At 34.8% G+C, this 26,129-nt stretch overlaps 1 protein-coding gene, 1 long non-coding RNA gene and 1 other non-coding gene across 3 annotated transcripts in view; all 3 read right to left on the reverse strand.

Annotated features, from left to right (window-relative positions):
- Positions 1–24,940, reverse strand: part of LOC118050904 (peroxisomal membrane protein PMP22-like) — a 56,611-nt gene extending 31,671 nt beyond the window's left edge. Inside the window, exons 1-2 of the mRNA XM_073408555.1 lie at positions 24,549–24,940; positions 17,180–17,281 (exon numbers count right to left, since the gene is read on the reverse strand). Coding sequence (XP_073264656.1) covers positions 17,180–17,281; positions 24,549–24,653 — 207 coding nt within the window. The 5' untranslated portion in view covers positions 24,654–24,940. The remainder of the gene's footprint in view (positions 1–17,179; positions 17,282–24,548) is intronic.
- On the reverse strand, positions 2,018–2,156 carry LOC118059275 (small nucleolar RNA Z247). The gene has a single exon (XR_004689288.1). It is a non-coding gene; the product is annotated as a small nucleolar RNA Z247 (small nucleolar RNA).
- Positions 15,806–17,152, reverse strand: LOC118059272 (uncharacterized). Its single transcript, XR_004689287.2, has 4 exons — positions 16,910–17,152; positions 16,380–16,450; positions 16,197–16,297; positions 15,806–16,091 (listed from the first exon to the last, which is right to left on the reverse strand). It is a non-coding gene; the product is annotated as an uncharacterized lncRNA (long non-coding RNA).
- Positions 24,941–26,129: the final 1,189 nt, after the last annotated feature.

Below are 26,129 nucleotides of genomic sequence, written 5' to 3' on the forward strand. Positions count from 1 at the left end.
AGGATATTGTGAATCCAGCCTCGAGACTTTTATTTAGTTATTAATTAACAAACATTTTGGAGGAGCTTCTCTTTTATTATTTAATTACCCATTATCCATTCACATATACATACATATTTGAATGCCTACTTTATTATTTGAAAATACTTTATAGTGGACTAGCTTGTATAAGGAGTTTAAATATTTCGAACGATTGCGAGCATCTAACAATCAAAACACTATAGGTTGTCCGTAAATTCTCGACTGTCCTGATCTTCTTCTTCTTCTTCTTAAAAATTTGGAACCGATTGTGTTTCAATAAAACATTCCATCGAACTTGACTCGCATCCGATAACCATAGTCTATAAAGATAAAAATGTTATTAGTTAAATATATTTATAAAAAAATAAAAAAATAAAAAATGAAAATAATAAAAAAATCTTACCATATGCTTCATATGCAAAACAAATAGAATAGAGCCACCGGTATACTTGGTAATGGAATCATGAATATGTTGGTGCTGGTTCTCTATACCGGACTGTGACCGTTGAGTGAAACGCACAGACATCACGTGTTGAATGTAGTCCACCCATATAGCCTTTGAGGTATATGGTGGACTTCAATCCTTCCAAATCATCATGTCATTCCAAGTAGGAAGCTCGCTTTCTCTCACATATGTTTTTTTTGCTTTCTTCTACGCTATGTACAAAAAATCACGTAACCTATAAGTTACCAATAAATTATCTATTAGTAAATGAAAAATAAAATTTTAATATTTAGAATAAAAAAAGTATATTGATTTTGAACTTACCTGGTTGCAGTGTGACTTTCTCAAACCCTCATTGCAACATTATCATCAACTCTTTCCCATTCAAATTTTCTCTTGCAGTAAAAATTGATAAAAGAAAAATTTCAATAATTTCAATAAACTAACAAAATTAACACAATAATAAAATATTTAGGTTACTATTAACCTTAAATCTTGAAAACCATGCATCAATATGTGGTTTCCATTCAGGATATCTGGAAACCTAGCTTCATGGAAACAATGAAATTTTCATTGATGATTTAACTTATGTAATAACGGGCACCTGTAGTTGAGAAAATGGGTGCTGGCCCCCAAACATCTGAATATAATAATTCTAATGGATTCGAAACAGAAATATGTGAATTGGAAAAAGGCAAAGCATGGCTTTTGGCCATTTGACAATGAGAGCAAATAGGATTGGTATTATTGGTAATTGAAAAGGAAACAGCTTTATTAATAACCGGGAAAGAAGCATGGCCAAGGCGCCGATGCCACAAAGTAGCAGATATTTTAATAGTAGAAAGAGCTTGCGGCTGAAGACGAGCAAGCGAATGAAAAATTGTAAAGGCCATTACGAAGTGGACCCCGATGCAAGACGTGCCCCAAGTAGTCCTTTACAAGAAAAAAAGAGGCATGAAACTCAAAGAAAACATTGTTATCGTGACAGAAATGGTGGACAGAAAGAAGATTTTTTTTTAATATCAGGAACTAACAGTATTTGATTGAGAGCAAAAGAGTTGGACGGGGAAGATAAAGTGGAGGAACCACTGTGAGTAATTTCCAAACCTGCACCATTTGCTACTTGAATATGATCTGGACCATCACAGTCTTCAGTTTGAAGATGAATGTTGTTCATATCATTTGTAAGATGATGAGTGGCTCCTGTATCAGGATGCCACTCGTGAGCAGCAGGTGGATGGCGAGCAGCAAGAAAAGCATGAGGTGGACGTTGAGTAGATTGATCCTGGTAAGAGAGATCAAAACGATGATAGCATTTCAAGGCATGATGACCCGGTTTGAGGCATACCTGACAGATAAGAGAGGTAGGAGCTCCTGGATCACGGGTGGTTGAGCGACCTCCGCGACTCCTTCCACGATAGGAATTAGTGCGACTGCGGTTAGAGGAAGGATAAAGGTTACCAGGGTGAGATTGGAATGAAGTAGGATATCTGGTGGCCATATTTGCAGAGGCAGTAACCTGAATGGTGTCATGATGCTGATTGATCCGTGACTCAGTAATGAGAAGTAGAGAATAAAGTTCCTCCAAGGTGACAACATCAGAACGAGAGGTAATTGTAGAGACTAAGGAGTCATACTCATGACCAAGACCAGCAAGGATATAAGTAAGAATTTCATCAGAGGTGAGAGGTTGGCCAGCAAGGGCAAGTTCATCGGACATACGTTTGATGGAAATAAAATAATCTTTAGCATTCATAGCTCCTTTTCTGGCAGTAGCAAGCTGTGTACGAAGTTGAACAGCCTTAGCACGTGAGATGGAAGAAAAATTTTGTTGAAGAGCAAACCATACATCCTTGGATGTGGTATATGACATAACCTGAGAGAGAACATCCTCAGTAAGAGAAGTATTGATGATGGCAAGGATTAAAGAATCTTGACGAAGCTAATGCTCATATGCTGGATTTGGGATCATAATGATATCGCCTGTAGTGGGATGAGGAGCTTCTAGCTCCTTTGGAGGCATCGGAATGGTGCCATCAAGATAGCCAAAGACACCTTGAGCACGGAAATATGGGAGGGCCTGAGCTTTCCAAACAGAATAATTTGAGTGATTGAGTTTAACACTGAGGGAAAGGGATAAATGGGAAAGAAAGGGGACTGAGAACGGAGAAGCAATGTGGGGAAGAGTAGCCGAAGAAGAAGAAGCCATCAGATGGGAGAAGAAAAAGAAAATGAATTAGAGAAAGGAAAGGAGAAAGGATCAGACGTTAGTCTTTTAATGGCTGACTGATACCATGTAAAACAAGAAGAAGCTTTAGTAATTCGTTTACTTAATGTTTGTGAATTACAGAGTTGATTAAATAGATTACAGAATAACAACTTATCCTATACATTCTCAGATTTGAATTCAAAAGGCCATGTACATCCTCATGGAACCGATTTACAGATTTACAGATAAGATATATGTTGCAGATGTTTTAAACTTTTGAATCTTTATCTTCATTTGAACTGGTCATGTTGACCTGTTCTTCCACAAATTGAACAAAAATAATGACAAAACAATAATGCAAAAAAAAAGAAGAAGACATAAATAGAGAAGAAAAAGGAATGAAAAATTCTTACCTTTATAGAGTGATAGTTAAAGGATTGTTAAAACACCTGAAAAATAGAAAAATAAGGAGAAAATAAATAAGGACAACACACCTTAGGGTGAGAACAGAAAATGATGCTTGATTTTAGCTCGGGTCACGAACACAAATAAGATTGAAGAAGATGAGAGAAAAATAAAGTATAGATAAAAAAGATTGTTTAATTGCAATGATATATGTTCATCTGGTTAAAATCCATTCAAAATTTAATTTGATTTAAAAATAATTTTATTTTAACTTTTTTAAAAAAATCTTAAAGCAATTTTGTTTTGAAATTAATTCATTCCAATCTTGATTGTATAGCAGACTTGAAAAAATTATAGAGTTGCATAAATAATAAGTCACCTTAAATTTGTAATAACAAACTAAAATAAGTGAGGTTGAGCAGTTTTAGGCAAATGAAAGTAACGTGGGTGATGAAAGGAAGGTATAAAGAGTATACATGGTGCAAAATCCTTAAAACGATGAATCAAATAAAGTGAGGGGATAATTATCAGAAATTACATTGAATAAAATAAGATGAGTGGTTAGTTACCGGAAGTTACCTTAAAATTCACTATTTAAAAAATAATGCAAGATAGAAGACACAAAAACAACAATAAATTAACAACAATAATTGCTTTACAATTGAATCAAGTTTGCAAAATCTTCAAAACTTATTTATGAGAAGACTTCTATGTAATCTCGTACGCTAATAACTTGTAAGCAGTTGTTAATTCGTCAGCTTGTAATCTTGTAAACTTGTAGTTTCTATTACCACAAAGAAGACACAAATAATATATTGATTCATGTTCTTTTGTCAAGGATTTTCAATGCATGGTTCTAATCAAGATTGTAAAAAATATTATTTTTGACACAATACGAAAAATACAATGTAAATTTAGATCGTAAAAACATATTGTAAAATCAAATATAATTTTATTTTTATACAAACAACAAGCAATTCCATCAATTAATCAACATATTGTGTACTTGTTTGTGCATAATAAAATCCTACCATGCAAGATCCAAAGGAAAAAAAATTGAAAGTGGTTGGTAAGACTCTATGTCGAAGAAAAAATATTGAAAATTAATAGTCATGTCTTCACAACTATACTTCTTTGTTGACTAACATTAGTTCCAATGTTCTCTCCAGATGCATGACAATCTGTAGTGTTTCAGTTTATTTGATGTTTTTTGCCTTGATGAATAATACATCATTTTTAGTTATTGTTATGTTTTCTTTTAGATATTGTTATACTTTCATAAGTTTCATATATTTTTGTTACAAACAATGAATTTTAACAAGTGGATTAATAAGAAATTGTAGACTTTATATGAATTAAAATCAAAGAATCAAACAATTAAAACTATGATTTTATTTATTTTTAATTTTAAAGTCTAGTATCTTAGACAAGTTATGAGATTTTCTACATAAAAATTGTAAACTTGTTTGAATTTAAGATGCTCATGGTAGCTCCCTCAATTACAATCAACTCAATAATTAATGAATCTATAAATGTTTACAGGTAACTAGTTGAACTAAAAAATAAAATTAAATATGTCTAACGTATGTGTATAATTAAATAACTTTTCAAGTAACTGTCTAAAACAAAAAATATTGTGTCGAAACACTTTCAGTCCTTTAAAAACTTATTTTTATAATTTTTTTTTCTTACAGAGAAAAGTGTATTCGGTAAACCAAAATTTTAAAATACAATCAAATAAAAAAATGTTAGATTTTTTTTTTCGGAACACACAAACAAATCCTTAATTAATTTCTAATAAGAAAAATCAATTAGACTATTTCAATTGTTGCATTAAATGCAACGTCTAAATTTGGGCGCTTTGACTGGCTGGTTTCTTTGAGCTTCAGCAAGACAAAGACTCCTCCAGAGGACATGAAAAACTTATTTTGTCAATCCTAGCCCTAACAATGGCAAGTTAATACAATGATTTTACTGGTTAACTCTTCAATCCACAACCAAATCCAAGCTAAATTTAAAATTACATCAAATAAAAATTAATTTGAGAGATTTAAATTAATAAAATTTTAAATTGGAAGCGGATTTATTAACATTGGCCATAACCCAATAAGTCATTGTAAACACTATCTCAAGATGATGTTTACGGCACACCAGCTTCTAATAATAAGAAAATTGTCTTTACTATATAACACTAGGATTAACCGATGATGATGATGATTTAATTAATCATCTTAAAAATTGTCAACCAAGTATACAATAATTAATTAACAAAGTAATAGACACCAAGTATAGTGAAAAAAGGAATCAAAGGCACTATTATTACGATGAACAAAAATCATGTTAGTATATCATATACAAAAAGAATCAACAAATCATATTAACAAGGAGGTAGTTGATGATTAAGCTCCCAGTTAATTAGCACTAGAAAAGCTTGCTTCCAAATTCCTCTTCAGTATCCTCCTCAATATTTCTTAAAGAAGATGAAGCTGCAAGGATTCTGAGGTCTGATAGGCTCCTGCCTAGCTGTAATGCCACCTTCATTTCATACACTTGTCCATTTTCTCTTCCCCATACATTTGTCTCGTTTATGTTTGACTCTATAGATTCTTCCATGAGCTTAAAGAAACCTGCATTGCTTCTATACATCTCAAATATCATCCCAACTTGGCCTCCATGCTCCACTGCATTCACTACGCTTGCCAAGGCACCGCCAGCAACTCCTAATATCACAGCCCATGGGTTAGTAGCTCCCACGAAAGCTGACCCCAAAGCTCCAAGACCGGTAAGCAGAGGACCAGAAAACGCCAGCACCTTGTGAGCTTTCAAGGCCTTTTCACTCAATCTCAAGTAATCTGCCTTGTCTTTTCTCTTCAAAACCCCAACAATTTCTCTCATTTCATCTTCCAACTCTCTATTCCACCCGTTTCCTTCTATCTTCTTACCAAAGCCCTTTCGCTTGTTTTCGCCCTTGTTGAGGCCACCAAACTGCGGGCTCTACACTTGATGGGTATCTTTCAAGCATGGCGCCTAATAATGGAAGTGGATATGCCTTGTCTAAAGCCAGAACATTCTCCGTTGCTTCGTTGACATCACAAACAGTAGGACTGCCAACGGACAACAAAGTTTGAATCTGGCCGTGAAGCTGCTTAAACAACCTAGCAGCATTCCTTTGCTCTTCAGCAAGCTGTGATGGCTGGATCTTATTCATTATCGCCAACACTCCGGTTGCTGCAAGATATAGTATCGTCGAGGATACCTTGAGTCCTGCAAGTGGCTCACCACTTGCACTAGCGGCTGCAAGTCCACACATGGTGGCTGCCGTGAGAGTCATAGCATGAATGGAACTCAAAAGCAGGTGGTTCCAGTTATCTCTTTGCTCTCCGATGTTCTTGTGCATCTCAATTCTGTCTGCCACAGCCTCCATGATTGCGTAAAGCTTGGCAACCACCACTGGATCAGAACTACTGGTCATGGGACCGGTTCCCTTCTCCATTTGTGTAGTTATCGGAATTCCATAACCACCTGATCTAATGCTCAGTTCTTCAATAAAATCTTTGCTAGAAAGCCTTGGTAGAGATAGAGGGCCGATCCGGATTTTCGGTCCGTTTATAGTGGCTCTAACTAAACTTTTTTGACTGCAACAAGAGGAGGAGGAACCTGAAACCGCCATGCCTGAAACTTGAAGACTTGCCATGGTTGAATCTATCTAGTCTTACTATATATATGTCTTTGAAGGAAGTTGTTGTCGTGAATGGGATGGTGAAGGCTGGCCTGCGTTAACGTCTCAACACTCAGAAGAAATGTGATGTGAAATGAATTGGGTTTGAGGTTCAGCAAGGCTTGGTATTTATACAAGGTGAAGGGTGTGGACCAAGACGTGAAGGAAAAAGTCTAATGGTTGAAACATAGAATTTTGAATAGTTTTCGTGGCTCACAAATTGGATTAGACTATTTCTTATGTTAGGGTTCGGACGTACTGGTTCAAGTCAACAGTTGATGGCTATGACAGATTTTGGGTTTCCTGTGTATGTAAATGACTTTAAATAGCTACAGGCGATTTTTCTTACATGCCTTCAAGTTGAAACAGACAAACCATCCCAAGATAAAAATCTCTTATTTATATTTGGCAAGAGGGTCACGGCCTGCTGTAAATGTTTAATCACATAGTGCAGAACAACTACCATATTATACCCTTAATAATAATAATAATAATAAATACTCCATAAGAAAATTAATTAACATTGTTTTTTAGCTAATATTGTGATCACATACTAATTTCTTCAAAACGGGGAGGATATTGTGAATCCAGCCTCAAGACTTTTATTTAGCTATTAATTAAAAAACATTTTGGAGGAGCTATCTTTTATTATATAATAAGCCCATTATCCATTCACATATACATACATATTTGAATGCCTAATTTTATTATTTGAAAATGCTTTATAGTGACTAGTGTGTATCAGGAGTTTAAATATTTGGAACCAATTGCCAGCATCTAATAATCAAAACACTATGGATTGTTTGTAAATTCTCGACTGTATTATTAAAGAGTTTGCACACTTGATTTCCATTGTGTACCTTGAATGATCCTGATTCCAATAACAAATCCGGATCGAGATTCGGATGGATTGAAGAATTATCCCCGTTCTCTCCTTCAAGTGGCTATTGTATGTATCATGGAAAGAAAAAATAAATTCATCAAATTGAATGAAATTGTAACTTAATAGAAAAAAAATGGTTGAAGACCAACATATTACAAAGTGCTAAGCTCGGCTATTCATGAACTGTTGTACATTTTTTTAGCGATCATCACTTTGTACGTACGTTTCAATAAAAAGTTACATCTGACATGACTCGCATCCAAAAAACATAGCCTATAAGACTAAAATTTTATTAGTTAAATATGTTTATAAAAAATAAAAAATAGAAGTAATAAAAAAATCATACCTATGCTTCACATGCAAAACGAACATAATAGAACCATCGATATGCATGGTAATGGAATCGTGAATATGTTGGTGTCGGTTCTCTATACCAGACTGTGACCGTTGAGTGAAATGCACTGACATCACGTGTTGAATGTAGTCCATCATATAGCCTCTAAGATATATGGTAGACTGCAATCCTTCTGAATTGCCACGTCATTCCAGATAGGAAGCTCGCTTTCTCTCGCATGTTTTTTTTGCTTTCTTCTATGCTTTGTACCAAAAATCATGTAACCTATAAGTTACCAATAAATTATCTATTAGTAAATGAAAAATATTTAGAATAAAAAAAATATATTCTGATTTTGAACTTACCTAGTTGCAGTGTGATTTTCTCAAACCCTCACTACAACATCATCATCAAGTCTTTCTCATTCAAATTTTCTATTGCAATAAAAATTGATAAAAGAAAATTTTCAATAATTTCAATAAACTAAACTAACTAAATTCACATAATAATAAAATATTTAAGTTAATACTAAAATTAAATCTTGAAAACCATGCATCGATATGCGGTTTTTATTAAAGATGTCTGAAAATCTATCTTTATGGAAACAATGAAATTTTCATCAATGATTTAAAAGCCGATGTTATTTTTCTTGCAGTCTCAATGTTTGTAAACTTGAAATTGAATTCGTTAAATAAAATTATTTCTTAAAAAATTATTAAACATGTTGTTCTGAAATAGGAAAAATCATTCTTACATTGAAAGGTCATCTTTCCATTAAGCCTGACACTTACAGGTAAATAGATTTTGTTGTGAAGCGAACCCCTTTAACATTGCAAAATCGCACTCTATGACCCATTGTCGTGAGTCGATAGATGTGTCTAATATGCATGTTCTTAGTCAGCATCTAATGACTCGTGGTCGTTAGCATTGCTTCTAGAAGAACTAGCAGTGATCATGTTCTCATGACGTGTAATAAACTTTCCTCATGGCATATACACAAATTAACAGAACAACGAATTAAACAAGTTATATTTAAAAAAACAAATTGGCAACACCTATTATATATGAAAGGCAACTTAACATTTTTAAACATGCAAATACACAACATATATGCTACAAACCAATTAATTTTATTCAATTTCTTCCAACAAATTAGAAAAATTCAATTTCTCATAAAATTCTCATTTTCTAAGTGGCAATATATTTAATCCTATATTTACAAAAAATTTAACCTAAATTACCAAAAAAGTAAAAATAATAATTAAAGTTAATCCTACACCTTTAATTAAAATTGCACAACAAAATTGAAAGAAAAAAACTAAAATTAAACAAAATAATTAAGAAATTATTACAATAACTACTAAAATTCAACACATAATTGAACAAAAATAATGACAAAACAATAATGCAAAAAAAAAAAGGACACAAATAGAGAAGAAAAAAGAATGAAAAATTCTTACCTTTATAGAGTGCTTAGTGTCGGGCGAGAATTAAAAAAACACAAAAAACAAAATAAATGAAAAAAAGATTGTTAAAACACCTGAAAAATAGAAAAAATAAGAAGAAAATAAAGAAAGACAACATATCTTAGGATGGAAAGAGAAGATGATGCTTGATTTTAGCTCGAGTCGTGAACAAAAAATAAGATTGAAGAAGATGAGAGAAAAATAAAATATAGATAAAAAAGATTGTTTAATTGCAATGATATATGTTCATTTGGTTAAATCCACTCAAAATTTAATTTGATTTAAAAATAAATTTATTTTAACTTTTTAAAAAAATCTTGAAATAATTTTCTTTTGAATTAATTCATTCCAATCTTGATTATAGAACAAACTTGAAAAATTCTAGATTTGCATAAATAATATAATAACAAACTAAAAAAGTGAGATTAAGTAGTTTTAGGCAAATGAAAGTAATGTGGGTGATGAAAGGAAGGTATAAAAAGTATACATAGTGCAAGATCCTTGAAACGATGAATAAAATAAAGTGAGGGGGTTGTTATCAGAAGTTACACTGAATAGAATAAGATGAATGGTTAGTTACTGAAGTTATCTTGAACTTCACTAGTTAAAAAATGATGAAGATAAAAGATATGAAAACAGCAACAAATTAACAACAATAATTGCTTTGCAATTGAATCAAGTTTAAAGGATCTTCAAAATTTATTTATGAGAAGGCTTATATGTAATCTTGTACGCTAATAACTTGTAGGCACTAGTTAATTTGTAAGCTTGTAATCTTGTAGTTTCTATTACCACAAAGAAGACAAATAATATATTGATTCATGTTCTCTTGTCAAGGATTTCTAGTACATGGTTCTAATCAAGATTGTCAAAAATATTTCTTTATACGATACAAAAAATATAATGTAAACTCAGATGATAAAAACATATCAAAAACAACAAGTAATTCCATCAATTAATCAATAAATTGTGTATTTGTTTGTGCATGATAAAATCCTACCATGCAAGATCCAAGGGAAAAAAATTGAGAGTTATCGATAAGACTCTACGTTGAAGAAAAAAACATTGAAAATAGTCATGTTTTCACGACTATACTTTTTTGTTGACTAATACTAGTTTCAATGTTCTCTCCAGATACATAACAATTTATAGTGTTTTAGTTAATTTGATGTCTTTTGTCTTGATGAATAATACATCACTTTTAGTTATTGTTATGTTTTCTTTTAGATATTGTTATACTTTCACAAGTTTCATATATTATTTGTTACATACAATGAATTTTAACAAGTAGGTTAATAAGAAATTGTAGACTTTATATGAATTAAAATTAATGAATCAAACAATTAAAACTATGATTTTTTTTAATTTTGGAGTCTAGTTCCTAATTAGATTATATCTTAGATAAATTATGAGATTTTCTATAGAAAAATCATAATGCTATAAACTTATTTGAATTTAAGATGCTTATGGTAGCTCCCTCAATTATAATTATCTTAATAATTAATGAATCTATAAATATTTACGGGTAACTAGTTGCATCTAAAGGATAAATTAAATATGTCTAACATATATAAACAAATACAAATACAAATATATATATATATATATATTATATATATATATATATATATATTATATATATATATAATTAATTAACTATTCAAGTAATTGTCTAAAACAAAAATATGGTGTCGAAACACTTTCAGTCCTTTAAAACTTAGTTTTATAATTTTTTTTTTACAAAGAAAAGTGAATTCGGTGGACCAAAATTTTAAAATATAATCAAATACAAAAAATTCAGATATTTTTTTCAGAAAACACAAAACAAATCCTTAATTAATTTCTAATAAGAAAAATCAATTAGACTATTTCTTGCATCAAATGCAACGTCTAAATTTGGGCGCTTTGACTGGCTGGTTACATAATAGGGAGATTATTTGATTCGAGTGTCCCTACTTTGACCTTAAGCAATTCAAAGAATCCTCCAGAGGACATGAAAAACTTATTTTATCAATTCTAGCCCTAACAGTGTTATTAAACCTCCGTCCCGGCAAGTTAATACAATGATTTTGCGGGTTAAATCGTCAATCCACAATCTAATCTAAGATAAATTTAAAATTAAATAAAATAAAAAGTTAATTTGACGGATTTAAAATTAAATTTTAAATTGGAGCTGGATTTATTAACATTTATCATAACCTAAGTGATTAACACTCTATCTCAAGATGATGTGTTTACAGCACACACTTTTAAATTGATGTTGAGGTTATATAATAATAAGAAAATTGTCTTTATTATATAACAATAAAAAATTATTTAATTCACATATTAAATATATAATTATCAGGTGATAAAATCTATATATAAATATACGTCATCAGCATGAATTTGGATTTCGACTCTCGTTTTCATTTTCTTATACCATTATTGACCCTCTCATGTAGATGGATTTCTTCAATAATTTTCCCCATACAAAGTCTTCTCTAATGGGATTAACCGATGATGATGTTGATTTAATTATCTTAAAAATTGTCAACCAAGTCTACAATATAGGCACCCTATTTAATTAACAAAGTAATTAATATACACCAAATAAAGTGAGAAAAAGAAATCAAAGGCACTATTATCAAAATGAATGAAGTGTTGTTATATGAACAAAATTCATGTTAGTATGTCATATACAAATCATATATATTAACAAGGAGGTACTTGATGATAAAGCTCCCAAATAATTAGCACTAGAAAAGCTTGCTTCCAAATTCCTCTTCAGTATCCTCCTCAATATTTCTTAAAGAAGATGAAGCTGCAAGGTTTCTGAGGTCTGATAGGCTCCTGCCTAGCTGTAATGCCACCTTCATTTCATACACTTGTCCATTTTCTCTTCCCCATACATTTGTCTCGTTTATGTTTGATTCTATAGATTCTTCCATGAGCTTAAAGAAACCTGCATTGCTTCTATACATCTCAAATATCATCCCAACTTGGCCTCCATGCTCCACTGCATTCACTACGCTTGCCAAGGCACCACCAGCAACTCCTAATATCACAGCCCATGGGTTAGTAGCTCCCACGAAAGCTGACCCCAAAGCTCCAAGACCGGTAAGCAGAGGACCAGAAAACGCCAGCACCTTGTGAGCTTTCAAGGCCTTTTCACTCAATCTCAAGTAATCTGCCTTGTCTTTTCTCTTCAAAACCCCAACAATTTCTCTCATTTCATCTTCCAACTCTCTATTCCACCCGTTTCCTTCTATCTTCTTACCAAGCCCTTTCGCTTGTTTTCGCCCTTGTTGAGGCCACCAAACTGCGGGCTCTACACTTGATGGGTATCTTTCAAGCATGGCGCCTAATAATGGAAGTGGATATGCCTTGTCTAAAGCCAGAACATTCTCCGTTGCTTCGTTGACATCACAAACAGTAGGACTGCCAACGGACAACAAAGTTTGAATCTGGCCGTGAAGCTGCTTAAACAACCTAGCAGCATTCCTTTGCTCTTCAGCAAGCTGTGATGGCTGGATCTTATTCATTATCGCCAACACTCCGGTTGCTGCAAGATATAGTATCGTCGAGGATACCTTGAGTCCTGCAAGTGGCTCACCACTTGCACTAGCGGCTGCAAGTCCACACATGGTGGCTGCCGTGAGAGTCATAGCATGAATGGAACTCAAAAGCAGGTGGTTCCAGTTATCTCTTTGCTCTCCGATGTTCTTGTGCATCTCAATTCTGTCTGCCACAGCCTCCATGATTGCGTAAAGCTTGGCAACCACCACTGGATCAGAACTACTGGTCATGGGACCGGTTCCCTTCTCCATTTGTGTAGTTATCGGAATTCCATAACCACCTGATCTAATGCTCAGTTCTTCAATAAAATCTTTGCTAGAAATCCTTGGTAGAGATAGAGGGCCGATCCGGATTTTCGGTCCGTTTATACTGGCTCTAACTAAACTTTTGTGACTGCAACAAGAGGAGGAGGAACCTGAAACCGCCATGCCTGAAACTTGAAGACTTGCCATGGTTGAATCTATCTAGTCTTACTATATATATGTCTTTGAAGGAAGTTGTTGTCGTGAATGGGATGGTGAAGGCTGGTCTGCGTTAACGTCTCAACACTCAGAAGAAATGTGATGTGAAATGAATTGGGTTTGAGGTTCAGCAAGGCTTGGTATTTATACAAGGTGAAGGGTGTGGACCAAGACGTGAAGGAAAAAGTCTAATGGTTGAAACATAGAAGTTTGAATAGGTTTTCGTGGCTCACAAATTCGATTAGACTATTTCTTTGTTAGGGTTCGGACGTACTGGTTCAAGTCAACAGATGGCTATGACAGACTTTGGGTTTCCTGTGTATGAAAATGACTTTCAATTAGCTGCAGACGAGTTCGACGACAGGATAAATATTTTACCGATGGGCTCTGAACAAAAATAATTTGTGGATAAAATTTTTGTTGGTAATTTGTTTTTTTTTTTGTTGGTAAGTTGGCTGATAATAAATTTATTGTGGATTTTGGGTTTCCTGTGTATGAAAATGACTTTCAATAGCAACAGACGAGTTTTCTTACATGCCTTCAAGTTGAAACAGACAAACCATCCTAAGACAAAAATCTCTTATTTATATTTGGCAAGAGGATCACGGCCTGTTATAAATGTTATTTTAATCACATAGTGCATACGCATGTAACGACTACCATATTGTACCCTTAATATACATATACATACATACATACATACATACACACACATATATATATATATATATATATATATATAATATATATATATATATATATATTACAATTATTGAAAAACATTAAAAAATTTAATTTAATATTTTTAAAAGGAAAATATATTTTTTGAAAAATACCTAAATATATATATATATATTTTTAATTTTTGATATCAACATATTAAAACCATAAAAAATTATAAAAATATAATTTTAATAATTTTGAAGTTAAATATATTTTTAAAATACATTAAAATATACTTTGAAACATAAATACAAAACGTTACCAAATCTACCTACAAAAATAGTCTTTTTGTTTTACGTGCCATGAACATGCAGATACTTGTCGTTAAATCTCTTCATCATACAGACAAAGAAAACATTAACATTACATGCACACCAGGTGTGGACACCCAAAACATAACAAAATATACTCTCTCTTTTTTTTTATTAGAGGAAACTCTATTCCTCGAAAAATATATTTTGTGGGCCCAGGTGAATAAGTAAAACTCTGGTTGTCCCAGGCTCTTACAAGAGGTGCATGCCCTAGCTTGAACTTGAGACCTGTTGTGCAGATTTCAAGCCCCTTACTACCACGCTACGTCGTGATAACAAATATACATGTTTTCCATGCAGCACATTGGTGTAATAATTGCGAAGAGAAATTAAAAACAATACCGTCCAATCCATGATGTGAACGTCTTGATCCTGTTACTTGGGAATGTGCAAAGAGCTACAACCTTGGTTAGTTTGTTCTGCTTGTATTTCAGAGACCGACTTTCAAAGTTTGGTTCTTTTCATTGATTTGTAGCTTTCTCCCCTTTGGAGTTGTAAGCTTCATTGAAAGTCATTCCTTGTTGAAAGATAGGTTGATGAGGCCCCTCTTTCCTTTAACATGAGATTTTTAGAAACTGAACTTCTCCGACCACCGCCAGAAAGAAATGTGGTTTAATTAGTGTTCACTTGATATGAGGCTTATATGATTATAGATACTCTGTATTCTCATGCTCTTCTCTCTTCTTTTTTTTCTTATGCGCCTAAAGTCCGATATCTCAACCGATTCCAGGTACAAGAAATTATCCAAAGCAGCAAGCAATTACTTGAAACTTGAAAGCCACGAAAGTAGCTATAAAGCTGCAAGATAAATGTTTTTTTATTTCCATATGAAATCACAATTTGAATTTTTTTTATAGCCACGCCTGATCGACGGACTATGTCATATACACACCCTGCTATAGCAGTAGGAAAAGAGAATTAGTCAGCATAATTAAACAACTCTAGGCGTTGACATTTGGAAGTAAAGGCCATATTATAATGTAATACTAAAAAAGTAAAAAAATCTTGGACTTGCATGCAAGCTTTTCAGATTCTGTCTATCTTGAACAAGAGTGCTGAAGGACGAGATTGTGTCAAGCTTCCCTATGTCAATGTCAGGCCGACATGAGCATATAGTATAGAACAACTGAAATGTAGTTAAAATACAGACTAGTCTATCAAATTGGCCACTATCATTTAAGTTGTAGAGATCACAGGATTGGCTGTTCAACAAGAATTCACACGAAGGAAAGAAATTTGGGGTTAAAGCACTCGGTTCATGACACAGAACATACTGAAAATCACAAAAAATCATTCATTAGTAAAGTAAAAAAAACAAAAAACAGAGTGAGAGAGAAGAGATAACATTTCCCAAACAAAATTTCATCAATATCCATCACACATTACACAAATAATTGAAGGCCTAATATTGCTGAGTTTATGGTTGCTCAAAACAATGTGCTAGCCACACACTATGTTCATGCAACAGGAAGCATTATTCATCTTTGGTGATTTCTGTTCTTATGTTAACCTTTGGTCAATGCCATTGACTTTGATCGGAGATTTAGAAATATTCCCCTGAAAATGACATTAAGGAGGAAAAGGAATCCAATCTCATTTTCTGTAAAATTTGATAAAGAAAATTTGAAGTAGAGAAGAGTGGGTTGGAGACGAAGTAAATACCAGCCTACTGCGATAAGGTTGTGGAAAATAACACGAAACTGCAGTGGCATGTACTGGTGATTTACCCACCCAACGACTGGCCAGAACTACGTTTTTTTCATCTATCAAAGTTTCATGAGAATGAGTGGATTTTTCTTTTTAATGTAACAAATTGCATTGATTGTAATGAGGAAAGAGCAATACCGTCCATGATGTGAACTGCTCTGCTGGGTATTCCTTTTTTAGTTTGGTTTTCACTTGCATCCAGGGTCTTCCTGCATTTCATGTTTCTAGTTAGATGATAAGCAGCAATGATGTGCTTGTTTGTCATGCAACAAACAACTGAATCAATATATCGTTTCCTCATGCCTGTATGAAAGTTTTTGTAAACCTAGCCAACGAGTGCTTCTTTCTGAGCTAACTTCTTTTACAATTTGACAGTTCTTTGAGTTTACAAATTCATGCATGACTACTTAGAATTGAAAAACAGAACAAAGCTTACATTGGGATTATGATTCTTGAGTAGTGCAAGAAACCAGTTTATATGTTAATCCCTTTGTTTTGCTACAAATTCTTTTCCATGGATATGGACTTATAACTTCACCAATGTAGTTTTTAGCGTGTCATACCACACTTTATGGACATAAGAGCTTAGAAAAGCCAACCCTAAGGTAATCAGATAGGATTGCAGCTTTGCGGAGTTGTGAGTCTAAGATGAGCCGATACAGACTTACCGTCAATAACCATCTCATAATCAATCATGAAAACCAAGTTGTTCCAAGGAGAAGCTGTCAACTGCTCCACAGCCACTTGAAACAATTGGATTCAGCATTTTAGAATGGTTATTTAATTTAGTAGGCATTAAGGGTTACTGAAATATAAAGAACATAATTAAGGTAGAATGAATTGAAAACAGCATTGGTAATATGATAGGAAGGTTACCAATCCACGATAGAAGAGTTATGAGTACAGAATTTTACATTAGAGCCATAAAGGTAGCATACCTTCTTGGCAACTGTTGCGGTATCCTTCTTTCCCTTGAACATTTTTTCCAGCATTAAATGTAGGAAATGCCCGAATGGTCCCAGATATCCAAACCCAAAAAGCTGCATTTAGCCACGTTAGGGTGGATGATTGTAAAAAGAGAAGAAAAAATGTAACAATAGATACGCAAATGTGAATTAACATACCAGCAGCTGACATGCATACAACTCAGACTATTCACAACTATTTAATGCATTTAAAAACCCAACTTTGCTTTAGTTTATGCATGCTACCAGGGAATCACTATTTGGCTTTGCTATGGTCAATTCAACTACAATTGAAACTGAAAACACGGACTGAAAGACCAGATTCATGGAATGAAATATAGGTAGATTTCATCATTTCGGTGTGCAAAATGCTTGTTAGATGCATTTCTTGGTATTTAGCAGGAAGTGATCAAAGTTAAACAACAGGATAAAAAGTTCATAAGTAGCAAGAAATAAATGGCAGCATTGTTTTACAATTAAAAATCAGACAGGAGTATGATCATAAGTGACAAAGGAGGAGTAATGCCTTCGAAGCACTTGGAATTGGTATAAAAATCTCACTACTCCACAAGTATTGTAAATCTGAGCAGATTTTGTGGTTGATGTATTTACATTTCAAAAGTGCTTTTGAAAAAATTAAAACATTTTTATTTTTTTTCTTTGCTTCAAATTAATATGTTTTTAGATCATTTTGATGCATTAATATCAAAAATAATTAATTTTAATGCTGAAGCAGATATCATTTTGAAGAGAACCATATCATTTTGATGCTTCAAATTCTTAGCACGTCTCTATCTTCTTCTCTTTGGTGGGGCCCAATATGCTCTCCCTCTCTCCCTCCCCCTCTCCCCTGTCCCTCACCAACCCTAACCCAACCAAAGCTCACTTCCCTGCAAAATCTACGCCGCCGCCTCTGTTTTGCCTTGATGAACCCACAATAACACCAATAGACACACTAACACCGAGTCCCACCCTCAAAGGACCCTTCTGGGAACAACATACCCAAACATCAAATCCACTTACCCAATACAAAAAAGCCCCTCCATCATCCACCGAGACCTTTCCCCTGCTTCAAACCAGAGATCCCTCTCATCAGAGTCTTGTTTTACCCACCCAGGGGTTTTTACACAAAAATATTGATCATCCAATAGCGCAAACCTTTTATTTTGAATGTTTCCCCTCATGGCTCACCTTCACAGAGCTTAGGAAGGAATTTCAAAGATATGGCATAATCACAGAGCTCTTTGTCTCAAAAAGGCTCAACAAATCTGGGAAAAGGTTTGGCTTCTTATCTCTCAGCGACCCTGAAGCAGATATCACAGAGAAGCTTAACAAGATATGGTTCTCTTCTTACAAACTTCGTGTTAACATTGCCAAGTATCAACGCCAGGTTGTAAAACAAAGGACAACCCATGTGCCAACGTTTTCATCCATCAAAGTTCCAATAAAGCAACGGGATGGGCGTTCTTACAAAGAGGTGGTAAACGAGAAACCAGTAAGGAATGTCACATACCAAACAAGTGAGGAAGATCGTGAATGGCTGCGTCGTAGTCTGGTTGGGCTTATTTCAAATGGCACGGATTATGCTAAGATTAAAAATAAGATGTTGATGACCTTGCACAACATGGAAGGCTTTCGGTTCCTAGGGGCATCAAAAGCAATCCTCACCTTCAAAACACAACAAGATATGCAACTTGTGGCAGATGAAGAGAAGGAATTTTAGGGACAATATTTTGAAGACTTAAGACCCTGGTGCATCACGGACAAGGCCTCTGATATTTTCTCCTGGATACTTATCTCTGGTCTCCCCATTGTAGCTTGGAATATGGAATGCATTAAACGACTAGTGGGGGGAGACTGTAAGGTTCTGGGGTATGACTTGACTTCTGTTAGTAGAGGAACTATATCGGGGTTAACAATCCTGGTAGGCAAGCCACCCATGGTTTCTATTAATGGAACAGTTAATCTCACGATAGATAAGGAAAAAGTGGAAATTAACATCTCGGAGATTAAATATGAGGCCTGCATGGATTTGGCCTCGCTCATTTACTCCATTGGGGTTAATCAAGAGTTTGACTCTGAGCTGGAAGGCACTTCATCACCAAGTGATTTAGAGATTGTGGCTACAAAGGAGCAACCATATATGTCTGCAAACAAGCCCTACTCCTCTACGGACCTAGCATATGTCACAGAAGTGATTATGATGCAGTGTTTTAGCAGATGTGAGGTAGAGAAAGAAAGGGATGCTCACGGTTTTGAAGCTCAGGTTTATTTCCCAGAAATCCTGGATGATTACATGATTCAAGATATGACTGCAGGAGGGAAATGGCAGACATTTACCCCTACGATTTTTAATATTCCTCTTGCAGATAGGGGAAAAGGAACATATAACATGTCTGCCATGGAAGAAGATCAGCAGAGCTGGCCTACATCAAACTTAGGCCGCAGCATGACTCTTAGAAATGGTAAACAGATTGGTACCATCAAATGTTACGAGGGTCACAGGAAGGCAGTCATTTCAACTGATTCAAGTAGTAGTGCTGGAAATGAAGACTCAATCGACTCTTGCATCAGAGCTGTCAACCAAAGACTCCAACTATCTCAGCCACCACCAGACCTTCCTACAGCTTGTGATGAGGTTGGGGCTATGAAAGAAATTGGCCAGAAATTGGGTATTGGAATAGGAACAACTGGAGAGAGTATTGAAGTCATGATAAAAGAGGCCATTGACGCAGAGCAAGACAATTGGGACAGGTATGTCCAGTAGGGTATTACGCATTTGTGCATGGTTTTATATGCCTTTTATGATTCTTAGCTGGAATGTGTGCGGGTTGGGATCTAGCTCTAAAAGAAAGGCCATCAACAAATACATTAAAGATTTTAATGTTATTGTATGTTTTATTATTGAAACTAAACTTTCATGCTCGGACTCTTTGGTCTATAGTCTGTGGCATGGCCATAATATTAAATGGTTCAGCATAGAGGCTCAGGGTAGATCTGGTGGGTTGTTAGCCATGTGGGATGAGGAACTTTTCAGGGTGGATTCAATAGAATATGCTGGGAGCTGGATTAGCTTATTTGGCTCATTTGTTGATGATGCTTTTGAGTGCGTGATTACTGGGTATTATGGAGCTGGCTCTAGAGCTGAAAGAGCAGCCTCCTGGTCAGAACTTACTGAACTTAAACATGCATTTTCAGACTACCCTTGGTTTTTAATAGGTGACTTTAATGAGACCTTATCCAAGGCAGATAGAAGTAGTGGTCTGCTAGACAAGAGAGGGGCTTCAGAATTCCAAACTTTTATTGATGGTTGTGAATTGGTAGAATACCCGATGGTGAATCATCGTTTTACCTGGTTTAGAGGTGGTTCTATGAGTAGGCTTGATAGAGCCTTTGCTCACACACAATGCCTATCTCACTTTAGTTCATTGAAGCTGATTAGACTGGATCATGGTCTCTCGGATCATTGCCCCCTGATTGTTGGTAAGGAACAAGTTAACTGGGGATGGAAGCCATTCAAATGGTTAGATTGTTGGCTCATGGCCCCATCTTTCCAAAACACTCTAAAGGCCTTCTGGCAGGAAATTGTGCATGATATCCCTGGTGACTTTCAGGTGATCAAACGAATTAGTGCTCTACGACTGAAGCTAGGCCAGTGGAATAAAACTGTGTTTGGGAATCAAGACTGGGCTCTACAAAATATCCAGTCTTCTATTCGGCTCCTTGAGGATCAGGCTGAAAGTGGCAAGATTTCTGACTCAGATCGACACAGGCTATATGAGCTAAAAGGAATGCAATGGAAACTCTGTAGATATGTTGAATCCATATGGAGACAAAAGGCAAGACAGTCTTGGTTCAAGCTGGGGGACAGAAACACTCGGTTCTTTCACATTTCAGCAAAAAGTTAGGGGTTGCAAAAACTATATTCGTCAGCTCACATACAACGGGAAGATTCTCTCCAGTCCAAATGAAATCAAAGAAGGAGCCAAAGCATATTTCTCAAACATCTACTCTGAATCTTTGATTACAAGACCCACGGTGGGCAGTGCAGACTTTATGAAGCTCACTGAAAACCAAGCCGCCTGGCTTGAAAGTGAGGTTACTATAGAAGAGGTGCAGCTGGCCATATTCAGTAGTGAAGGCTCTAAAGCCCCAGGTCCTGATGGGTTCAACTTCAATTTTTATAAGAAATTCTGGGAGCTAATGCAACATGACTTGTTTACAATGGTTCTTGAATTCTTCAGGAGAGGCTACCTTCCTAAAGGTATTAACACTACTTATATTGCTTTAATTCCAAAAGTTACCGGCAGCTCCTCTTTTAATGACTATAGACCTATTAGTTTATTAAATGGGCTATATAAAATTATTGCTAAGATTCTCGCCACTAGACTAAAAGCAGTTATGCAGAGTGTGGTTAGTCCCTCCCAGTCAGCTTTCATTGCTGGCAGAAATATTCTGGACTCAGTCCTTATTGCTAATGAAATGCTGGATTCCATGAAATCTCGAAGCTGTCAAGGGTTCCTTCTCAAACTTGATTTCAGAAAAGCTTTTGATACTGTGTCTTGGTCCTATCTTAATGATGTTATGGGTTACATGAATTTTTGGTGCTCGTTGGAGGAAATGGATTATGGCTTGTGTCTCGTCTGCAAGACTATCTGTTTTAATCAATGGTTCCCCTTCTTCTGAGTTTACAGCATCTTGTGGTCTGCGGCAGGGGATCCCCTCTCCCCTTTTCTCTTTTGTTTGGCAGCTGAAGGCATATCAGTTCTCATCAGCAGGAGCCTGAAAATAGGTGCTTTGTATGGTGTGGAATCTGCAGGAACAACATATATTCATCATTTGCAATTTGCAGATGACACTCTTCTCTTCCTTCCAAATGATCTTCAATGTTTGCTAAATACCAAGAGAATGTTACGTTGGTTTAGCTTATGCTCAGGGCTTACTGTTAACTTCCATAAGAGTAGTTTGGTGGGGGTGGGGGTGGATGAGATATATGCTGAAGGGATTTTCTGGTGTTCTCAAGTGTAGATGTGATACTCTCCCTATCAAATACTTGGGGCTTCCTCTAGGTGCTAATCCCAAAAGGATTTCCACATGGAAACCTGTTCTCTCTCAAATTAGAGGACGACTCAACTCTTGGAAGGGGCGGTTATTATCCCTGGCGGGGAGAACAATTTTGATTAAAAGTGTAATCTCTGCCATTCCTCTCTATTACATGTCTATTTTCTGCATTCCAAAGACAGTGGCACGCAAGATCACATCCATGCAGGCTCGGTTTTTGTGGGGTGGGAGTGTTGATAACAGGAAAATTCATCGGCTTGCTTGGGATACAGTGACAAAAGAAAAGAAAATGGGTGGTCTAGGCGTTGGGAATATTTCAGCAAAGAACAAAGCTCTCCTCTTCAAGTGGATTTGGAAATTAGGAAGCAATGATAAAGCTAGTTGGGCAGATTTTATTAAAGCAAAATACAGACCTCAGTTTATAAATGGGATGCCCACGTTCAAGAAAAAACTTTCAGGGATTTGGCGAGGAATCAGCTCTACTATTACTAGCTTGGATCTTGATAGCTCTCTTATTCGAGCTGCTTGTACTCTTAAAATGGGTAATGGTAATCATGTTAAATTTTGGTTAGATACTTGGTTGACTGGCTTTTGCTTAGCTAATTCTTACCCGACCCTCTTCCACCTATCCTCCTCCAAATCAGGGTTTGTTAGTCAGATGGGATACTGGTTAGAGGATACTTGGTATTGGAATCTGAAATGGAGAAGGCCCCTCAAAGCTAGTGAGACCCTGATGGTTCAAAGCTTAATGTCTGATCTTAATCTTGCAGCTATTCATCGATTGAAAGAAGACAGGTTGATTTGGGAATGGGGGAAAGACGGAGATTATACTGTTAATTCTTGTATGCTTGCCCTTGAAAGAATCAGGTATGCTGGTTCTCCTACTTATGTCACAAATGTATGGAAATCCATTTGCCCTCCAAAAACAGAAATGACTTTATGGCTAGCCTTAAATGAAGGCCTTTGCACAAGAGCGTTCCTGGTGAAGAGGCATGTTCTAAGCCCTCAGGAGGACAAGTGTCCTTTTTGTGAGCAACATTCAGAATCTGTATCCCACATCCTCTTGCATTGCCAAGTGGTTTGGAAACTATGGAACAAAATTGTAGATTGGAGAGGTTTGAGTTGGGTAATGCCTTATGGCCTTGACGACCTTCAATGTCAATGGCTGGGTCTTTTGCAGGGCAATCACTGTAAGTTTGAAAGAACTGTTTGGGGGGGCTTTATGTTTAACATTGTCTGGACTATATGGAATGCTAGGAACAACTTGATATTTGAGGATCAAAAGCCAATATGGGAAGATATCCTATGGCTTTTGTTTTACATTGCTGCAGGATGGATCAGGAATCTCAACTCTTCCTTTTGGTATACTGGTGCCGATCTATACAGGAATCATGAATGCATTTCGGCATGGTCTGCTTAATTTCTGATTTAGTGTGGGTTTGTTTTTGCTTGGACTAATAGTAGGGTTATAGGTTTTCTTGTATTCATTTATTGTATGTAGGTGGATGCCTAGGCTACAATCTATGTAGCTAAAGCTATAGCCCTGCTCGCACTGTTTATTCTTTCTTTTTTTATATTATATCTATTCTCGATTTCAACAAAAAAAAATATCAAAAATAATTTTTTAAAAAATAAAATAATATATTATTTTGATACATTTATGAGTGAAAAACACTTTGAAAAGCAACCACAACCATACTTTTAAACAGGTTAGTAACATCAGCTTCTCTACAGTTTGCTTATGTTTGTACAGGTATTGTGAACAAAGGAAAATTAGTGTAGAGAAACAAATACCAAAACTCCCCATCCCTCCCCATGGATTCGTGGTTTTTCAATCACAATTTCCTTTCTATGTTTGCAACAGTTCTTAACTATTTGATACATATCCACCAAGCAATATACTCTCCCATTTTCCAGAAATAATATGATTCAACTTCGAAACAGAAGAAACAATTTACAAACCAATGCAAAGTTGTGAATCCTCTATCACAGTATACCAGTCTACAACTAAGTGCAATTCCCTGAAATAAGTCGACTTCATTGAACTGATAATCCAAACTTCCACCAAAGTCTCAGCTTTCCTATTATTTCCTATCAATAGAATTTGGCCTACTCCTGAGTCCTAACACATAAATTGCTAAGATTCCGATCAATGAAGTTACGGTATTCTACAACAAAAATCAAAGGGAAAAAGAAACTGGAACCAATAAAACTCACACTGCTCACTCAAAGTTCATTGGAAAACGAATTGAAGGTAACGAAATGAGAAAGAAGCTTATACCACTTTGAGCAAAATCCTTTTAATTTGAAGTTTCTGTATGCCAGAGAGTTTCTGTGCTACTATGTCACTGACAGCTGACAACACCCCTGTTGTAATTGCCTGCATTACACAAATATTTCTTACAAAATCCGATCATATTACAAATTCAAAAAGGTCATTCATTTACAAATGTGGATCTCAATTTTTCATAACACAAACGCAATCATCAAGAGGGTAGTTGACCTCAATTCCCCATCTTAAGAAAAAAACCCAAAAAATTGAAAAGATCCAAACTTTCATCACATTCTTCCCTCAATCAAATACCCCATAAAAAATGAAGCCCAAAAAAATTGAAAAAACTAGTAAAAAATTCAAACTTCAATCACTTCCTTCCTCAATCAAAAACAAATCCAAAACAAACAAAAAAAACACATAACAATTAAAATATCTAAAATATAAAAATAAATAATATTAATTAAAAAAATAAAATAAATTTAAATTTTATTAACATATAAAAATAAAAATAAAAATAAAAGTATTAGTGTCTGATGCTTGGCTGAGAAAGGACTGCCAATAGTGACATGAGCTCCAAGGGTTTGAGTCGTTTGACTATATTCATGACAACATGGAAATATCAATATAAACTGCAACCTTATCGGAAATTGTTTACTTGGTCAAGATAGTGATTTGCTAACCCCCTCCATTTTTTTTATGAACAAGAACTTGAAAATGTCAAAATTATTGCGATTTAATTTCATTAAAATAACTATAACTTTTTGTCTATCAGCATCTTGATTGTAAGAATTAAGAGTTTCCTATATTACTTTGTATATTTTTAGAGAATAAATAAAGATATTTTTGCAATGGAATTATAATTTAATTCGTACCCGCAAAAAAATATTAAACAAACTTTTTTTTTTATTTGGTTTAGCAATCAGGTGGCATTTATGACAATTTATAATTATCAATACTTACAGCATTAAAAAAGAAACAAATATATATAAAAAAATCACATTTAATCTATGAAAAAATATAAGAATTTATTTTTCTTTCGTGTGTCTATCTTTCTTATAATTATGCAAATATTAGTTTAAGTAAATCAAGTCTATTTTTTTTATTAAAAATATATTGTATGTATCAAGATTCAAGAATTCATATATATATATTTGATTGAGGTTAAGGGTAAAGAAAAATCAAACTTGACCACATTTGATAGTAAGGAGTTCTGATATTATTTAGATTTATTTTGAACAAATCAATAATTATATATATTATCTAGGTCATATCACTAAACAAGCAGAATTGATCAGATCATTATATAATTCCATTACTTGTTATATATAGACAAGAAGAATCTTGGATGAGCAACGATGTCAAGAAATTGAGAAAACATATATTATAACAACAGAATTGATCAATTTAAATGGTAATAACGTAGGTTGATCAAGTTTTACAATGTCTCGCCTAAGACCCAGTAAAGCTATATAGGCTGAAGGGTGAATTTTCAAGAGGGTGAATGGGTCCGGTCGGGCGCCATTATGCCTCGTCAACTAAGTCATGCATGCAGCGGTCAACTCAACCCGTAAGACCTTTTCTTTTTCA

Source organism: Populus alba, chromosome 4 (genome assembly GCF_005239225.2).
Source record: "Populus alba chromosome 4, ASM523922v2, whole genome shotgun sequence".
Lineage (NCBI taxonomy): Eukaryota > Viridiplantae > Streptophyta > Magnoliopsida > Malpighiales > Salicaceae > Populus > Populus alba.